The sequence below is a fragment of the Acipenser ruthenus genome, chromosome 16 (assembly GCF_902713425.1).
Source record: "Acipenser ruthenus chromosome 16, fAciRut3.2 maternal haplotype, whole genome shotgun sequence".
In the NCBI taxonomy this organism is placed as follows: Eukaryota; Metazoa; Chordata; class Actinopteri; order Acipenseriformes; family Acipenseridae; genus Acipenser; species Acipenser ruthenus.
The window spans coordinates 33,456,863-33,476,185 of NC_081204.1; the positions used below are offsets into that span (position 1 = coordinate 33,456,863).

The 19,323-nt window shown below is 39.3% G+C and overlaps 2 protein-coding genes across 5 annotated transcripts in view; one reads left to right on the forward strand and one right to left on the reverse strand.

Annotated features, from left to right (window-relative positions):
• Nucleotides 1-4,186, forward strand: part of LOC117412084 (stAR-related lipid transfer protein 13-like) — a 57,855-nt gene extending 53,669 nt beyond the window's left edge. For all 4 annotated transcript variants that reach the window (XM_058989524.1, XM_058989526.1, XM_058989525.1 and 1 more), the window contains 2 exons: nucleotides 230-406; nucleotides 635-4,186. In XM_058989524.1, the coding sequence (XP_058845507.1) occupies nucleotides 230-406; nucleotides 635-752 (295 nt within the window). In that variant the 3' untranslated portion in view covers nucleotides 753-4,186. The remainder of the gene's footprint in view (nucleotides 1-229; nucleotides 407-634) is intronic.
• Nucleotides 4,187-4,390: 204 nt separating this feature from the next.
• LOC117412086 (relaxin receptor 2-like) overlaps nucleotides 4,391-19,323 on the reverse strand; it is a 32,423-nt gene continuing 17,490 nt past the window's right edge. The window contains exons 10-18 of the mRNA XM_034020074.3: nucleotides 19,043-19,114; nucleotides 14,822-14,893; nucleotides 14,231-14,302; nucleotides 13,581-13,652; nucleotides 12,990-13,061; nucleotides 10,467-10,696; nucleotides 9,593-10,003; nucleotides 7,285-7,500; nucleotides 4,391-6,803 (exon numbers count right to left, since the gene is read on the reverse strand). Coding sequence (XP_033875965.3) covers nucleotides 6,610-6,803; nucleotides 7,285-7,500; nucleotides 9,593-10,003; nucleotides 10,467-10,696; nucleotides 12,990-13,061; nucleotides 13,581-13,652; nucleotides 14,231-14,302; nucleotides 14,822-14,893; nucleotides 19,043-19,114 — 1,411 coding nt within the window. The 3' untranslated portion in view covers nucleotides 4,391-6,609. The remainder of the gene's footprint in view (nucleotides 6,804-7,284; nucleotides 7,501-9,592; nucleotides 10,004-10,466; nucleotides 10,697-12,989; nucleotides 13,062-13,580; nucleotides 13,653-14,230; nucleotides 14,303-14,821; nucleotides 14,894-19,042; nucleotides 19,115-19,323) is intronic.

Genomic DNA, 19,323 nt, shown 5'->3' on the forward strand with positions numbered 1-19,323 from the left:
CACACATGTTGAATTACATTTTTAGAAACATTAAAACAGTTTGTGTGAGCTCTATGGAGTTCGGGAAGTAGCCCTGCCATATATGCATTATACAATAGATACACAGAGGTTTAGGGTTAAGATGATACAATTGTGTGCACTGAATGAAGGAGATATATAACCTGTGTCATGTCCTGCAACCTCTCCTGTGCTCTGCTGCGTTCTGACTGGGTTTTGTTATCTGGTTCAGAAAGTGGCACAGTGATCTTCCGAAGGGGGCGTGTGTGCTCGTGTGCGCCTCGGTGGAACACGACAAGGTGCAGCTGGAAGGCGGCGTGCGCGCGCTGCTCCTGAGCTCCAGGTACCTCATCGAACCCTGCGGGATGGGCCGCTCCAGACTGACGCACGTCTGCCGTGCCGACCTCAGGTGAGCAGAAAACAAATACAAGACCTGTGCTCCCGCTTGCGTGGTGTCACATTTTGAGTATCTAAAGTTGTTAGCTAGCTTCAGAATTATTTTTGATGACACATTTCTGCTACAACAAATTGAGTACTCCTAGATTTTTTTTTATTCATCCCTCCCTATTGTATCGATTGCCTTGTGGTTGCTTACCTAGCCTCATATGTCATTTACATTGTTTTGTTCTGTTTTCAGGGGCCGCTCTCCTGAATGGTATAACAAGGTGTTTGGACATCTCTGCGCAGTGGAGGTTGCTAGGATACGAGACTCTTTCCCTGTGTTAACAGCGCGGGGGCCTGAAACGAAGCTGTAGAGCGTCTCCAGGATTCCTGCTTCTGAGGATCAGTAAAGGTCTACACAGCCCGGATCACCTTCACAATACACAGGGACTCATTTAAGTTCTGTCTGACAGAGGAAATGCAGCCACTGTATAATAGAAAAATGCATGGTTGAAGGCTAGTTGGAGGCATGATCCAATTTGAGTTTTTAAAATTGTGTTTCATGAAAGGAAAAGAGTTACCTGGGTATCAGAGAAAAGTTACAAGTGAGGCAAATTAACACGCTTGAAATGTCTAGCGGCCTGCACAAAAACAAAATAGATGGTTAATAACTGATGTCTGTACAGGACCGTGACACAGTCAAAGAGGTCAGGCATTACAGCAGCAAGACAAACATGAGATGGTTTTGTGTTGGGGCCTTGGGACGCAGAATGGGTTTGGATGTGGTTTGGGATTTCCACTTTTAAATAAGCTGTAGTATTCTTTTTGTGACGTAAGCAATGCAGAGTAACAGCTGCATCATGTGACGAGAGCAGTGGGGATAAAGCGAAGTCCCAGGACTACAGGAAGGGCAGTAGAACACGCACAGTGCGTTGCAAGGAAATTCTATACCATGTCTGTGTCGGCACACATTAGGCAGCCAGTGCTGCGCCATTGTTGGATGGCAATCAGAAAGAGAACAGGGGTATTGAAAGAAATACTGAAAAGGGAGGGAAATGTGTTTTAGATGAGGATCCATTTTCAGGGAACGCTTGTGGATATCACTCAAGGTATTTCACAAAAGGCCTATAAGATGGGTAATTTGAAAAAGGAAAAAAAAAATGGCAACATTTATCTAATGGAATGTTTTTTTTTTTCTTTTTGCTGCTATGCCTGCTTGTCGGATTATCACCAGGCATTAAACACGTGTACATACATTTACTCGTACCAAATTGAATAATGTTGTTTGTTTTTGCAGGCTAGTTTTCTAAACTCAGGAGGGGTTATTAACTTGCTGCAATGCACATTGTAACTCATTGCCGCATGGCTGCGGAAACTAATGAGGCTAATCCCCTTTTTCATATATGACTGCACTGTACAAACGTGAAACATTGTTTAGATTTCTTAATTGTAAATAAGATGCTATACTATTTTGTTAAAGCACCTTTTTGTTGAACTAAACACCAGTAGGAGTGCTTTAATCAGTAATGTTTAATGGGACTGCCATCATTTTGGCAAAAAGAAGATAGAATATTGTCCATTGTTATTGATGTGTCACATTACCTAGTGGACTAGGCAGGGAGTCAAAATGACCCTTTTTTAACGCTGTTCGTTTTCAGGCATGCGTTTGTGTACAAATGTCTGCATAATGAACTATTTAGTACAGGTTTAGCCAGTGCTGTTGCACATTTCACAGTCATAGCAAAAATCTTAGAATGAGCCTCTGAAAATAATTCTGTTCTGCTTGTGCACCATACGCTTACATGCAGGTCATTAATAATAGTAATAATAATAATAATAATAATAATAATAATAATAATAATAATGAAAGGGACACATGAGAGGGAAAGGGTTTTCTGACTGCACAATGTACCAGGGAGGTTAGATTTTATTTTATTATCACAAAAAAATGCATTAATTGCATTTCATCTTCACTAGACCATAATACAATGTATGTGTAGTTTTAATATATTTATATATGTTGGTCATTTTGTTAAACTGCCTAGAAATTGATTTGTTCAAAGGCGCTGGTTGACGGTATGACTGACTGACTGTAAAATGTAAACATATTGTTATTTAAAAAAAAATGTTGGGGGCTACAGATTTAAAGTTACAGTAACTTGGCCATTTATCATATCACTGAGAACACCACTATCCACGACAAATTAAAGGAAAGCACCATTACACAACAGAGTATTGTATTTCATTTTTTTGCATTTACTATAGCTGCAAGGTCTTTTACTAAAGTATTAGCTTAACACATGGTAACATTAATATTACTGTGGATACCGGGAATTGAAAAAAAAAAAAACGTTTATGTTCGTCACCATGGTTTCTTGATTATTATTATTATTATTATTATTATTATTATTATTATTATTATTATTATTATTATTGTTTTAAGTGTTACTGTAGCTTTAATGGCTGTTGCTTTGCTTTTTTCTTTTTTTTTTAAATTAGGAATTGACTTGTTCTTTTGACAAAGGTTATCCGAGGCAGCCCTTCTAAGGAACAAAAACGAATGTGATCTCTCATGTCGTCTTTTAAAGCTGTCTTTCTCCCAGTGGGTAGCAGGTGTTCTGTGCTGTTACTCAATGTAATTCCAATACCTTTGGGCTATTTTTTATTTCATGCCAGGTAATATTGTCATGAAATCGCTAAAACTCTCCCACCATGTGCCGGTCTGGTTCAAGATGGAATACTGTTAGTGTAAATAAAATAATTATAATTAAAAAAAATGCCTTGATGCGCTTTGAGTATTCCATATAAGATGTATGTGCATATTTATGTTACTGCTGTAGAACCCTCCTGCCGTAATTTGCAAACAGTGCAGTTTTATTTGTTTTAGTGTGTTGGGCATTATGTGTAATATGTAACACTGCTATCTTATGATTCTTGTAAAATATCTGCATAATGTGAAACTGTACCACACAGTAGAAGCTGAAACCTGGTTGGGAAGGGGTTCAGAATTCATTTTAATTTTAAAGCAGAGAGATTTTAGCTAGAAACGCCAAAACTGTCAGTCTTTGTAAGGTTATTGCACCATACTCAATTTAATTTTTTTAACACTGGAAAAGGAAAACTTCTTGTCTTGGTCTTATAGAATGCCCGGTTTCTTTTCCTCCCCATCTTATGTTGACGACAAAGTCAGATTTCAACGTTTTTGAGAAGAAAACGCAAGGATGTTTCTGCTCTGCATTATGGTGTGTGTGTGTGTGTGTGTGTGTGTGTGTGTGTGTGTGTGTGTAAAGTTACATTGTTATATTTCAGGGCTTGATGCCTTGAATTTTTTTTTTTTTTTATGGGATAACTCTTATTTCTGTGCTCTACCTTGTACGGCAGCTAATGTTTCCAAATTTTCATTTTAGAAAGTTTATGAAGAAAATCCCAAAAGGGACCTACAACAGTGGTTTCAACGTGTTTTTAAACGTGTGTGAATCTTTAAAACAACAGTGCCTGTGACTGACAAGTATTACATTCCCTGTATAAAACTAATACATGTATTCATGTCTAATAGCTCTTTGTAACCTTTTTTTGCTACTGCTTATCAAACAGATAATATATGATTTTGTATTCTATAATTACATAAAACTGCCAATAATAGGCTAGTCATGACACAGGTTATTTTTATTTTAAATAATAAATAATTAAGTATTTTATTTATGTTTCAGACATTTCACTTTTTGAACGAGCTTTCCTGCTACCTGTATATATTCTGTGGCCTTGAATGTACGCAGCTTAACAATAAACCTAATGTTTACAAAAGGGATACTCCTTGCATTGCCTCGTCCATTATACATGCAGGTATTTAGCAGTATTGTTCACATTAAAAGATGAGGAAAGACGTCTCTTGTATCGGAGTGTATCAGTGTCTCTATGTGAAGATTTATGCAATGGTTACCAGACTTTTTAATTCCATTCTGTTGCTGCGTCAAGCATATTGGAAACAAGCAAACAAAAAAAAAAACAGGTCTGCCTAGAAAACATTTTATTGAATGTAACATTTTATTGAAAATATCTTCATTGTGTTTGCTTTTGCTGTGCTGTGAACAGTTTTAATAACCTTTCTTTTTTTAACATTTAATACAATAATGACACACACTGATAAGTTCCTTTTGTTAAAAATAAAATAAAATAGCCAAACGGGTGCCATATGTTGTACAGTATTTGTGTGCTAAAAACAATTAAAAGAAAGAAACAAAATTAATGTAAATGACATAAAGCTGTAGCATCCGTCCATAACGGTATGTGCCATGTATACAACCACAATCCACAATGTATGGTATATATTGCCCAGAGTATGGCTGTGAAATGTAGTTGATTAGTTATTTTTAAAATAATTACAGTAGAGAACACTGGCATCTGCAGTAGCATTGTTTGTATAATTGTCATCTGTACAGACATTGTGCAAAACAATGACATTTTCGGCATTCAGCAGCATATATACAATCCTGTATCTGGAATTTCAATTCCTCAGCATCGACCCTGTGGTATTCAGCCCCTGCCTGTACTACTCCCCACTGTCGTTTAGTTTTAGCAAAACCCTCCTACACCTTGTCACCGGGTACATTTCTGCTTACAGTCTGCATCGGTATGTCACAGGGCAGGATACCGTGCACTGTAAGCAAATACTCCCTGATTGCTACTGTACCCATAGTACAAATCATTGTCTGATTTGTTAACTGATGGATTATCAACACAAATAGATACCTCTATTGCTTCTGGCTGAAATTCCAAATACAAGATTCCTTCTGTTACAACAAGAGTAAACTGGCATTCTCCATGGTTGACTGTGGTGTGTGTGTATATATATGTATTGTGAAGTTGGATAGTTTTATCATTACATGTAGCTTTACATTGAATATATAGATTTTGGTATGGTTTAGCATGTTGATTGTTCCCAGCGTACTGTATATTTGCACTGTGTGATGATGTGGTTCTGTGTATAAGACGTGAGGGAGCCCAGCTCTATCAGTAGTGCTTCGAAGCCCTGACCCTGGGTTCGACTCGTCCCAGGCAAAGAGAAGTTCCTCACAATGTGAAAGTGTATTTATTCCTGAAACCCCAGGACCTCCTATATATACATCAAGATGCCACTTCTCGTGGGGAGCCTGTCCACAGATCTATAAAACTCAAAGTGTCTCTTACTTGCCTTGGCATTGCTATGTTGTCCTCACCATTCACAATCATGTGGAAGGACAGCACGCAGTAGTTCTTGTTTGAATAGCTTTTTGATGAGGTAGAGGTTTGTAAGACAGAAGCTAGATGACACAGCAGGGTTCGTTTGTGAAGAGAAGCAAATGTTTCCTGCCGACCTCTCGTATTTGAAATAGAGGAACCAAAATTGCAGCTTCCTTCCTAGTTCATCGCCAGCCCGGTCATTCTGTGTTGTTTTTTCTCACTGGTTTTGCTGAAATGGCACACTTTGGAATCTCAGCTGATGACTTTAACTTTCTGTGATCATGTGTTGCAGTTCCCTTTGATTGCCACTAGGAGGTAGCATTTGAACAGCTCCAACTTGGCTAGGCAGTGACGAGAGTAACTGAGAAGTTGAGTTCTCCCTATAAAAAACACACTGCCATAGATTTCGAAAATGATGTGCAAATACTCTTGCCCTTCTGTCGACCTTTTCATTTCATTTGTAATTAATCTACTGTAAATAAAGAATCTAGTTTACAAACCCCAAAGAGGCAGTGAAAAAGCAAAGAAAATGTATTCATATTATAGATACCGGAAGAGTGTTGTGTTCACAATATAGAAACACAAGTGCAGTGAAAGAGTGGTGTTGTTTTTGTTTTGTTTTTTTTGCCACAAGAATCAGGAATATAAATGTATTTCTACAATTTGTGATTGTGAATTGAGAGGCCATGGAGGGGAGTAACTCATGAACACAGAGAACAACTCTATTTAAATGCTGTAGCAATTAAAAGCCTGGCTAGCTTTACAGCCACCTCCCAATTCTGGTTCCACGCAAATAAGCAAAGCTGTCTGCAACGCAAAATCTTGGAATGAGTTCAAGGTGCTCCAGCAGTGTGCTGTACACTGTCAACACTGTTGAAAATGAGCTGACGACAATGGCAGCGATCGAGAATTGGGGGAGGCAAAAGGCCAAACTCAATTCAGTTACATCTTGGGATCCACGGTGAGTTTACAGGAGCGGTGTGTAGCCCCGCCCCGATGCTGTGAGATGCGTCACGACGTTGCTGTCTTTATGGTTGACATAGCAATGCTTTGCCGATGATCTTTGACTCCCAGCTGCTGCCATTTCGTCTGCAGGCAGTGCTTGAGTCTCTCCTGAAAGGAAGTGGTGGTGATGCTGTACAGGATGGGGTTCAGCGCACTGTTGATTGGCAGGATGAAGATCACCACCCAGGAGGTTATGGTACCTGGTCAAAAAATAGAGACGAGATTCATATTGCACTGTGCACGACAAGCAGAAATCCAGGGTAAGAATCCATGGTACACTTTTATCAACACTTACAGAATGGCATTATTTGCAATATTTTATTTAACACTATAGCTGTCATTAGTTTAACTTATCGGCAAAATTCAAGATGAGAAATAGGGCACTGCTTGTAAAGTTGATGAGTAGCAGCAAGTTTCTTTTTTTCTTGTTTGTAAAGGGACTGCTGATATTAGTCATGTTAAGTACACAGGAGATGTCAAATACTGCTTTGCTGAACGAGTGGGGCTGCTAGCTTTAAAATGTGTCCCATTGTGCATTTTGACCCTGTAGAAATACATACGTTATACAGATTTCATGCAAGATAATTGGTCTTGTATTTTGTTAAGTGACCTCCCCTTAATTCCATTGTCTAATGAGAGCTGCAGGCTAAACCAGCACAGTGAATTAAACAGCACACCTACCTGGTATTTCCACCTGCAACAGCGAGAGGATTTTGAGCAGAAATATAGGAATCCAGCAGAGGGCGTCGGTGAACACGATGAAGAAGAAGCGCTTGGCGATGGCCACCTCTCGGTGGAAGACGCTCCGCTCAGCCGTCTGGGCTCCAGTTTTCCGAATTGAATAAAACATGCTGGTGTAGGAGAAGACTATGGTGATGAAGGCAAACAGGTTCAAGCCTGAAAAACGGAAAGGCTTGGGTTAACTGCTGAGAGAGGCACGCCAGTCTTCTTTTAATGCTAGCATCACTTTATGGGCATCATTGACCTGGAGGATCACACATACCTTCAGTATTCAACGGCAACAAAAAACAAGTGCAGGGTTTTTATTTTTTTATAAACCTTGAGCCCATATCACCTTTAAGACTTGTTGCAAGGACACACACCACACACAGAAAAGCAAAAGGAATTTGCTTGTTTTTTTCTACCCTTTGAGCTCAGTAGCACTCTGAATTTCAGTAGGCTTTTCTTTGAATGTTAATTCAACTGCCTCACGAGCAGGGATGTTTCTTGCTTGTTAGTTTTTTCACTCTCTCCTTTCAGAATAAAGAATACACTATATCTTACTATTGAAACTCTCTAGCACCAGACTGCATTCTGGTATTGAGTCAGGAATTAGTATTACCGGGGCGATGTTTCAAACCCCTGCGAAGTCCTCGCAGACTTCCAGCCAGTGTATAGAAGCCACTCTGCCAGAGGTGAAGCACAGTGCTTAAACAGGACAAGTCTTGATGGGCTGAATGGTCTTTTATCATCTCTAACTTTTCCTACAGCCTTAGGAACTGTTTCTGCAGCAGCCCTCAAGACTGGAGCCAGAGCAGAGACCCAACTAATGCAGAGGTCTAACACACTGTTACTGAATCTACCCATTGCTCCCAATGACTATTATGGGATAGAAGTGGACAGAATGCTGCCCCTGCCCCCTGCCCTTTCGTCTAAGATTTTCTCACAAAGGTCACATCAGAGTAAAATGCTGTAGAAGAATTTTCAATATTCCCATCATCCCATCAACACTTTTGTTTTCTCAAATTTGTTTCTTAAGAAGATTTCCAAGAGAGTGGTCTCTGGTGTCTGTCCCCCATGTTTAAAACCTGGGAGGCTACTACAGGCTCTTTGTGTTGTAGCCACAAGTCTGTCTAACAAGCTCCTTTTAAGGATCTTTTTACTTTGTACCGTTGAGGTTTGTGTTTGTGTGGCAATTCTCTACAACCTTGGGTGGATTGAAAGGCAGAGAGAATGACTCAAAAATGAACAGGGTTGTACCTGATCTGATTAATCTTTGGGATGTCAATGTGCACAGAGAACAACATCATGTGTATTTAAGAAGGTAGAGAGACTGCAATTTAAATTGAATTTAATGTTTGCAGTTCTCCTATCTATAAAACAAATGGGGCCAAACTTCCCTTTAAAAAAACAAAAAAACAAAACAGCAACATTTCAGAAGATTTTCAAATCTTCAGAATGTCTTTATACATTAAGCCTTCTGGGGATTTCAAAATGCTGGATTCTAAACAACAACAACAACAAAAAAACACATAGGGATTATTTATTTCTTTAAAAATAGAGCATTTGTTGTCATTTACTTGGTAAAAGATGACAGTGACCCATTATGGAGCAGCAATCTTTATGTGCACAAAATACATGCATAAAATGTCACAAAACACTTGAAAACCATGCAATAAATATGAAGGTAGTGTTTCCTTCCAGGCTTTATCCCCGAGTCACTGTAAATCCATACCTTCAGGGAGAGATAAAAGCAGTAAAGCCCATTGTTACTGCATTTCATTTAAACTATTGGTTGATAAAGCTGCGCTATTCTGACCCTGTGTCTCAGAGTCAATCAAGAAGAGATGACGGACAAATCCATAGACAGAGGGAGCTTTAGCTTGCAATAAACGAGCAGCACCAGTTTAAACAGATAGGTTTGTTTCCTTTATTACTGCAACCATTCCCTACGATGCGAAAGGCTAAACTCAGAGAGACCCCAACCACCAAAATGAATGTGGTTCCAAGATCCGATTTCTCTTGTTGTTTTGCACAACATGCTTTGTACAACATACTTCTACAAATTAAAGCACCTGTTTAGTTTACTGCCCAGTTAAGCCGTTGCCTTTCCATGCAGAGAATAACTGCAAAGCAAGCAGGGTATTTGCAGATTTTAGTGGGTGCTTAATAAGACTCACCACAGGGCTTTTGTAGATGTAAGGCTTGCAGGAAAATCTGGAATGGCTCAAACTGCTATGCAATATACCTTGATTTGCATCTTTCTTACCAAGAAATATCCCAGTGGAATAGCTCCTGGCTCCAGGTTTCTCAGTCCGGTCGGAGTGGAGGGGGAAGCAGACTCCGTTCCTCCCGTAGTAGTTCCCGAAGGAGTCCTTGTCCCAGAAAGGGATCACCGCAATGATGAAGCCCAGCAGCCAGATAGCGATGAGGGTGGAGAGGGTCTGCTTCTTCCCGGCGCGGTAGTTACTGAAGGGGAAGACTATACAGAGGTACTTCTCCAGGGTCATGTACGTCAGCAGCATGACTGATACTTCAGTGGACAGCATGGCCAGGGAACCGATGAGCTGGCACTGTGTGCTTTCCATCCAGTTCTGGGCGTGACGGTTGTACTCCCCATAGTACTTGATGTCAAACGCGCCAATGAAGAAGAGGTAGACCCCCATCAAGCAGTCTGCGCCTGGGATTCAAACAGAACACACGAGGTGGCTTGCTCTTTGCTGCAGCTTGCACCAGTCTTGCGTCAGTATACGAAATGCTGTACACTCCTTATAAAAGTTTACTGCAGTAAAAGCATTGTGAAAGCATGGTAAAGTACAGGTAAGGATTGTAAAGCATATTAAAAACAAACATGGCAAACCATGGTAAACTATGGGAAAACTGCAAAAATACCATCCAAATTTACCAGGGTTGACTTTTATTAGGGATGCTGTGTTCATTCAAGTAACCCTGCTTCTGCAATTTTCACATAACATACTGTGTGTATATATATATATATATATATATATATATATATATATATGGAAGCTGCACACTCTCCTAAACTCAACTCTGATCCTGTGCAATGATCTGCAATCTCATCTCACTGCCCTTCTTGCTTTCCTGACATCCGCAATAGTGCAGAATGTGTTGTGTATACTCACAGCACAAAGACTTGATAGACATGGTGTGGTGCCTGTTCTCTGTAGTGATGCAGGACCTCAGGCTGATCACGAACACATTCCCAAAGCAGGTGATGCAGGCCACCACCCAGACAAACACTCGCAGGATGATATTAGCCAGCAGGTTCTCGAAAGAGGAGATGCCATCTGTGTTGGGCTTGCAGCTGCGCACGTTCGGAGAATAGCGACAGTACTCAAACTTCTTAAAATATCTGAACAGGATCAGGAGGAAAAAAAGACAGTTCGTTTTGTTTGGGTAAAAACAATTACAGTGTCTTTACATAGTAGTCACTTAGTGAATACATCTTTATTGACACATAATTACAATGTTATTATGCATAGTTTTGCATGACATACCCCAAATCTTTAACCTTAATCCTAATTCCTAACCCTAACCCTCTGATTGACATCTGTCATCATGGCTGTTATGTTTAGTGTCGCATTACAGCGGTGGTTCCGAACTGCTATCACTTTGAGAACTGTCGCAATAGTTATCGTAAACAGACAGCAAGGTTTAACGACAGTCATCAATGAGTGAACAGACATGTTGGTCTGAGTGTTAAACAATAAAAATTCAGTTTTCAATTACTCTTGTCCTGTGAGTATATTACAATGACTTAAAAACATGTAGAGCTTTTTATAGCCGATACAGTTCGGATTCTGGAGGCACTACGTGAACCCGGTGCTAAGCAAGTACGGGTAGCACTGCAGAGAAGTTTGGCATCTCAAAATCTGTTGTATCCCGCGTTTTAAAATTGGCTACGAAGCTGCATGCATAATTGAGAGTGATTTACAGCTGGAGGTGACGAATCGTAAAAAACAAACAACATTGGACAACTACTTCTTTTAAAATGATGCTTCTGTATTAAATGTAAGTCCTGTATACCAGGTAATTATAGGCACTTCATGTAAAGTGTTATCAAATCTGCTTTACTGTATTGTAACAAGAATCAAATTTGTCACCGTTTTATATTATTATTATTATTATTATTGTTATTATTATTATTATTTATTTATTAGCAGACACCCTTATCCAGGGCGACTTACAGTCGTAAACAAAAAAACATTTCAAGAATCACAGTACAAGTAATAATACAATTAAGAGCAAGATAAATACAATGACTTTGGTTCTAGCAAGTACAAGTATGACAAAATACGATTCAATAACGGAGCAGATAACAGTGTCAGTGATAGTTACATTAGGATATAATTCAATACAAAATACTACAGATTAAATAACACTTGACAGATTACAGTACTCTAAAGTACAGGATTAAATGCAGTAAAATAGGGGGCAGATAAGAGCAAGTAAAGCGCATTTAAGGAAGAGTGATAAGTGTCCAGAGGGGAAAAAAAGAGGAATTGTCAGGTGCTGTCTGAAGATTACAGGTGCTGTCTGAAGAGGTGAGTCTTGAGGAGGCGCCAGGATGTGGTCAGAGACTGGGCAGTCCTGACATCTGTAGGAAGGTCATTCCACCACTGCGGGGCGAGGGTGGAGAAGGAGCGGGCTCTGGAGGCAGGGGAGCGTAAAGGAGGTAGAGCCAGTCTTCTAGTGCAGGAGCATCAGAGAGCTCGAGTGGGGGTGTAGGGAGAGATGAGGGTCTGAAGGTAGCTGGGTGCAGTCTGGTCAAGGCATCTGTAGGTTAGTACAAGAGTCTTGAACTGGATGCGAGCGGTGATCGGGAGCCAGTGGAGTGAGCGGAGCAGTGGAGTTGCATGGGAGAAGCGAGGCAGAGAGAACACCAGGCGAGCAGCAGAGTTCTGGATGAGCTGGAGCGGATGGGTGGCGGACGCAGGGAGGCCAGCCAGGAGGGAGTTGGAGTAGTCTAGGCTGGAGAGTACCAGTGCCTGGACCAGGAGCTGGGTGGCGTAGTTGGTGAGGAAGGGTCGGATTCTTCGTATGTTGCTCAGGAAGAATCAGCAAGTGCGTGCCAGAGTGGAAATGTGCTGGGAATAAGAGAGGCAGGGGTCCAGGGTGACTCCGAGGGTCTTAGCTGAGGAGGAGGGAGAGAGTGTGGTAGATTCCAGAGGAATGGAGATAGAGAGATCAGAGGAGGGGGAGGAGGGAATGAACAGGAGGTCAGATTTAGAGAGGTTGAGTTTGAGGTGATGCAAGTGCATCCAGGAGGAGATAGCAGACAGACAGGTAGGTATACGGGAGGGGACGGTGGAGTCAGATGTGGGGAAGGAGAGGAAAATCTGAGCATCATCAGCATAGAAATGGTATGAGAAACCATAGGATGCGATGAGGGGGCCCAGGGAGTGGGTGTAGAGAGAGAACAGGAGAGGACCCAAGACTGAACCTTGGGGGACTCCTGTTGAGAGAGGGCGAGGTGTGGAGGTTGTTCCACGCCAGGTTACTTGGTAAGTGCGGTTGGAGAGGTAGGAGGAGAACCAGGCCAGAGCAGTGCCAGAGATTCCCAGGTCAGCGAGAGAGGATAGTAGAATAGAGTGATTGACAGTGTCAAAGGCAGCAGAGAGGTCGAGGAGAATTATTATACTTACATGTGTGAAAGGTTTCCCAGATTTTTAAACATTCGATGGTGCATGTTTTGAATTTCTATTCCCTCTATACTTCTGGAAAGGAAATAAAGAGAAAAAAACACAGCAAGTCATTAATCATCCCCTGTATAAGCACGTAGTGTTACACACTGAAAACAAATCACATGCACACAGCTCTTTTCGGCTGTATTATATGCATTGTCTAGTCTAAAGTTTAACTTTAATGGAAAGTCAAGTGATACATTTCAGAATACACTAAATATTAGTAACCTGTAAATGCAATGCAACTACATGTAGCTGCACCTGTACACATTAAAAGCTCTACATTTAAGAACAAGACAAGGAAGCTAGATTGAAAGAGTCTCTTCATGACTTAACTACAGATGCTAAAACCAAGACAGATTTTTACTGGCAGCTAATGAAAAATACTTCCTGTTTTCTTTATTTTTTTCCTTTTAAAAATGAAAAGCCCACTCAGTCAAAATCAGGGATAAAATGTGATGTTTCTTCAAAGCTCCACCTCCTAGCTATTCCTTTCTCTGTGCTCTCAGTCCTTGCATGGCTATAATTAAAATTCAACTCCAAAGTACTTACAGTGACTGCAAATGAAAGAGGCTGTCAAACTGATCGTCGTGGATTTGAGACAGAGGGTTGTGTGAAATATTCCTGAAAAATACCATGTTAAGGATATGCAAGAGGAAGGGAAATTCACATTGACAGTATTTCTCAATGTATCTCTTTGATGGTATCATTGAACTTCTCTAGTACTGACTGCTTCTGTAGTTCAATTTTGTTTTGCAGACAGTGGTATTGCTTGTAATAGCTAATGGTACACCACAATAAACAAACAAACAAATAAAAACATGTGCTATTAAGAACAGGTTATCTCAAACTGATTAAAAATCAACAGAAACGATATGTACCAGAAAGCCTACCCTTCATTCAATAGAGTATTAACCTGGATAATGACACACCGCCAAGACTATACATTTATTTAAAAGCAAAACATCCAGGTTTATAAAGGGTCTAATCCTTGGAAAAACAGTAATCCCCATTCATCTGATGCAAGCTTGTAACTCTAAAGCTTTTGTCTAGTAAAATCAGCACATACTATACACATTATATACAGGTTACAGATGTCTGATCAAAACACCCTGTGGCATTGTCTGCTTTCTGCCACACGTAGAGAGGATTTGGAGCTTTTTGTTGTTTTATTTAAATGATATACAGGTACAGATACTTACAGCTGCCTCAGACTTTGTAGGTTTCGGAATAAAGAAGACGGAAGCTCTTGAATTCTATTGACGGACAAGTCTCTGAATAAAATAAATTAACAGTACAAAAAAGTAATAGGTATAGGATCGAATTCACTACTAGACTCAATTACTTCACGTTTTAATTAGTTTTTAAAGGAACATGTAAAATCCTCTGTAAAAGCTTTTTAAAAAAACTTAACAAAATCACAATTGAATAATCGGGGTGACACTTGATAAAGCGTTTGAATATTTATTTCAGGGAATGATAGGATTGGATAGGATGTCATCTTTTGGCCTGAAAGGAGCTGCCAGGCAAAAACAATTAACTTAGCACAAAGTACTAAAATTAGAGGCGTGTTTAGACAATTAAACTGTCCTCTGCATAATATCCCTGGCATGCACTCAAGTGGAAAGAAGAAGCTGTCTTCGTCCAATAAAAGAGAACACAGCGAGAGAATTATCCAGAATGCACTGCAAAGAAGCCTCTAACCTATTTTTATTATTTATAATTATTTTTTAATGTTTTATTTAATGGACTGATAAGGTTACCAAAATTGAAAAACTGTCTCCAAGACTTACAATTCTATGAGCTTGTGCATGGCAGAAAATGTGTCTTCTTCAAGCGTTCTTATTCGGTTCCTACGCAGCACTCTGAAAAAAAAATGCAGTTTTTCAAGACAGGATTGAGGATTAGCCCTTGTTAGATGTCACCCTTGATGAGGAGGCCTTTATATGCCAAGCTCTTTGAAGCAAAGGGCAGGAGTGCTGGAGAGCTAAAGCTAGGGACTTCTCAATGACTCTTGAAACTCCATCTCTATTGTCCTGCCAAGCAATAACTAAAAGGATTATAATTATGAGTGAAAATCAAATTGCCATCTCTATGAAAAGTCTCTGAAAACACCAAGGTGCAGCTCTCTCCTACACATTGGTCTGCATGTCCAGTATTAGAGCCCCCCACTAAGAATATGTTTTAAAGAGCAAGTTGCTTTCACAGTCCATTCTAACTTTTTTATGACGTGTTTTGCAATCATTCTGCGTGGTTTGTTTTTGATCTTCTGCTCTAGTTGCATGTCATAGACATGTGTAACCCAGACTAGAAAGGGTCTGATACTGTAGAAGTAAGAACCAGGGCCATCTTGTAAACAGGTAATCAGAATCGTGTTTTTTTTATTTTGTAACAACAATAAATTAATGAAGACCTGGGGTAAATACATCAGCACCAACAGTCATAAACAATTTATGTTCTACTTTTCTGAATACATTGTAATAGCGTCAATCATTTTTTTCTGCCACTGAATGCTGTATTAAATGTGCACAGGACACTGAAAAAAAGAATTCTCCGTTATGTTACTGTCATTTACGACAATAAGTGACGGAGAAAGCCTTCCCCCAGTCCTTAACCTGAAGGAACTCCATCGAAAAAAGGTCACCAGCATTCAGCAACAAAATAGTTCTCTTTCACAGATGTTGCATAAACAAAAACCAGACACATCATCAAAGCAAGACAGTCCTTTGAATGTCTATATAAACACAAGCTCCCTGCAGTATAGTTTTGCTGAAGGTCTTTGTAGCAGTTGTATAACATATTTAATTCTCTGTATCTTCTTTTGTTTAAACAGTAAGAGGGATTCGAATTTCAAAGGGCAGCTGCTTTAAGTGGTGTGTCATATTCACTGCAAGACAAGAGACTGAACAGCACCAAAATGGGTGTTTTTTTTTCTTTCCCAGAATCACCATTAATTCTTCTGCTGGGAATAAAGTCATGAAAACAAGGAATGGCAAATACATTCCCTTCTGAAATGTGGAGCTGGTTTATTAAAAAGAAAAAGCGACTGTCCCTTTCCCTGATATAAACCAGAGGCAGAAATGTACCTTATACACTGCCTGGGCACTTTATTAGGATTTAGCATCACCCTAAATTGGAGATGGAAATTAGTTATGTGTAATAGGTGTTCCGGTTTTTGGTAAAAAAAAAAAAAAAAAAAAAAAAAAAAAAACTATTTTAGCTAATAAATACCTGCCGAATTTAATGTTCAAGTTACCAGAATTTATTTTATAAAACCGGTAAAAGCAGAATCTCCCGTTGTTTTTACTTTGAACTCCATTTTCCAACATCCCCTGCTAAGAAAGCATGCTTGCAAGAAGGCTACATTACACAGACTCCTTACATGTTCTGCAACGTCCAGAGCGATCCTCAATGTCTGCTCCTGTGTTGGTGAAAAGGGAGTTTTGATGTTTTCAGGTTGGATGTACAAAGTTAATTTCAACTGAGCTGACAACCTGACTGTGCAGTGCAGCATTTGTTTTCCACGATTCTTTCATTTGGCGCTGGCTTTAGTTTCAGGCGAGTTAATGCTAGTGTCACAAGCAGCGAATATAACGTGTTGTGTTTTATTGCTGTTAATATTACCATACATTACTGTTTAAGTTGTTTATGTATACTGATTTATACTAGTTTATATTGTGGAACATGGGTAGGAGGGTTGTTTTAACTGGTTTTTACCTGTTTCATGGTCCTGAAAATAAGTGCCGATAAGTAACTGACGATTTTTTTTTTTTTTTTTTTTTTTTAATGCCGAACACCGTTAGCTCTAGTCATAAAAGTGGTTAGGCTGTGTATTTCAAAGGGTAATGCTATATTTTGGGTTGCATAAATGAGAAGTATTTAATTACACATTTATTCAATTCAATTACATTTAATAGCTACATAGGAACGTATTTCTAAAGTGTTTACTCCAGTCTTTAATTAACTCCCAATTAAAAAAAAGGGCAAAACACTGGTTTAGTTGATGAAACTAGAACCAAGCCACCGTGTAATATAATCCAAGTTCTCTAAAGCACTTTCAAGGTATTTGCTTATCATTCTATAACATTAACATGTTTTTTTTTTCTCCTTACAATTAAAAGAAGGTAATTAAAGAATGGAGAATATGTTTTGTATATCCCCCATTTAACTGCCTGTATATTATGGAAGAGTTTGTGTTTGTTGATAATGCAATAAATATTGTGGTTTGTCAAAAACCATTCTTCACAGCTGGGGCTGAACTGAAAATAAACCATTTCCTATTTGTTCTGTATCAAGCAAGTCATAATTCTATAATAGTTAGACTGCAGCTGTGAGATTGGAATGTTCCTTTCCTGATTTTCCTCATTATTAACACCAGCAGGCAATGTCCTGGAGGTAATGGTCTGTGATAGCAGTTGGCTTCCTCATTATAAGTTATTTTCAGATCAAGAAAATCTTCTTGACAGAAGAGCAGAGTCAAATGTGTTACAATTAGGGCAAGATCTACGAAAGCCTCCGGGCTGAAGAATGCAGTTAGTAGCAGGGTTTCGTTAGGTAAAGCAGCAAGGTTCTTTTTACTATATTTGCAGGTCTGCACTTTTCTATCCCCATAGGAGTGTGAAAACTATGGGAAACTGGCAATCAGAATTTGATTCCCAAGAATCAGAAAATGAAAAAAAGCGCAGGACAATCTTCAGCACAACAAGGTGCCAATGGCATTGTTAATGCTAATAAGAGTGTGAAAAAAAAGGTATACCATTTATAAATGTTTAAATGTTTCAAAGCCTTTGCTACCACTCCCTTAGGTTTACAAGGACTGAGTTTCAGTTTCTCTGCCTCCCAGATCAGTGCATAAGAATGTGCAGCCGTTCCCTGATTAACCAGATATTTACCTTCGAACCCTTTGCAATCCTGGTATTTTAAATCCTGAAATCCAGTTATAAATCTAAGCTGACAGGTGTCTGACAAACGAAACAAACTCTGTAGTAACAGGGACATTTATTTTTGTCTCTGCTGCTAATGCCCCTCTTCAGCTTAAACAATTTGTCAAGAGTGATTTACTGACTCAGCTAAGATATCACTGCACTGAATATAGATAATGTAATACGCTATTATAATTTTCGCTGTTGTTAAAATTCCAAGGCAAGATCTTTGCTTGTTTTCTGATATAGCACTGTGTTAGCTAATTCTATGATTTCTATGGTATATGAGTAAAATATGATAATACAGGATTGAACAAATTAATTATGAAACAAGCTTAGAATGCACTTGACAACTAAGTTTCGATTCCATGTGTGTATGGAACCCTATTGTGCAGAATCTTCTGGAACACGCAAGGCAAGGTCAATGTAATTATTTTTGTGCCGGATAGTTAATGCAGAGCTATTACTACAATGCAAAATATGTTAACCTTCAAATAAAATACGAGACGTTCAGTGGGAAAAAAGGTTGCATAGCCGACATGCCAGGTGTTCACATTCAAGCATCTTATTGCCCCAATGGTTCCATCTCTATGAAAGACTTTTGAAGATACTGTACAACCAATGTCAGTAGCCCAATGGATAGGTCACTTACCTAAGATCCCTAAGATACTCATACAATATAGTGACATCCTTTGGTTAATAATTATAAATCCTGTAAAAGACTATTTTTCCCCCCAAGACGTCTTTTTTTTGCTCAACTTCCCTCTTAGTCCCTGCTGATTTTGCTGGTCAGTCTCTTTCCAGTAAGAACTGCTCATTACATGTAAGGAATTGAAATGTGCTATTGAATGGGATATTCCATCTTGAAAAAACAGCACTTGGGGAACTCGAATGCTGGGGGACCAGCACAGTGTTGGTTTAAAAATGGAAGAAAACAGCCAACGGTGGGACAGTGAAGCTAACTGCGATTGTTAAGTTACGAACCAATACAAGCTAACAGTTGACTGGGAAGAGATGCACCTAATTCCACAGCAGGTCCATGGAATGATAGGATCACCTGTAACATAAATGAAGATGCTTTTTTTTACTTACAGCACTGTCAAGGCAGCACATTCCCTGAAAGCTGAATAGTGCAGGGATCGAATCAGATTTCCTTCCATTTCTCTGTTAAAAAAACAAACAAAAGAAAAGTGTAAATTTCTTTATTTAGCAGCTCGTAGCTAAACACATTTTACTGTATTTATTTTAATAGCGAGCGAGCTTTCTAAGCATTTTTCTGCTGCTGGCAAGTGGGGCAATCTTCTTAATCAGCCCCCAGATTGCATAGTCAAAACTCAATTCATTATACTGCATGCCTGGCTGACTCACTTTAG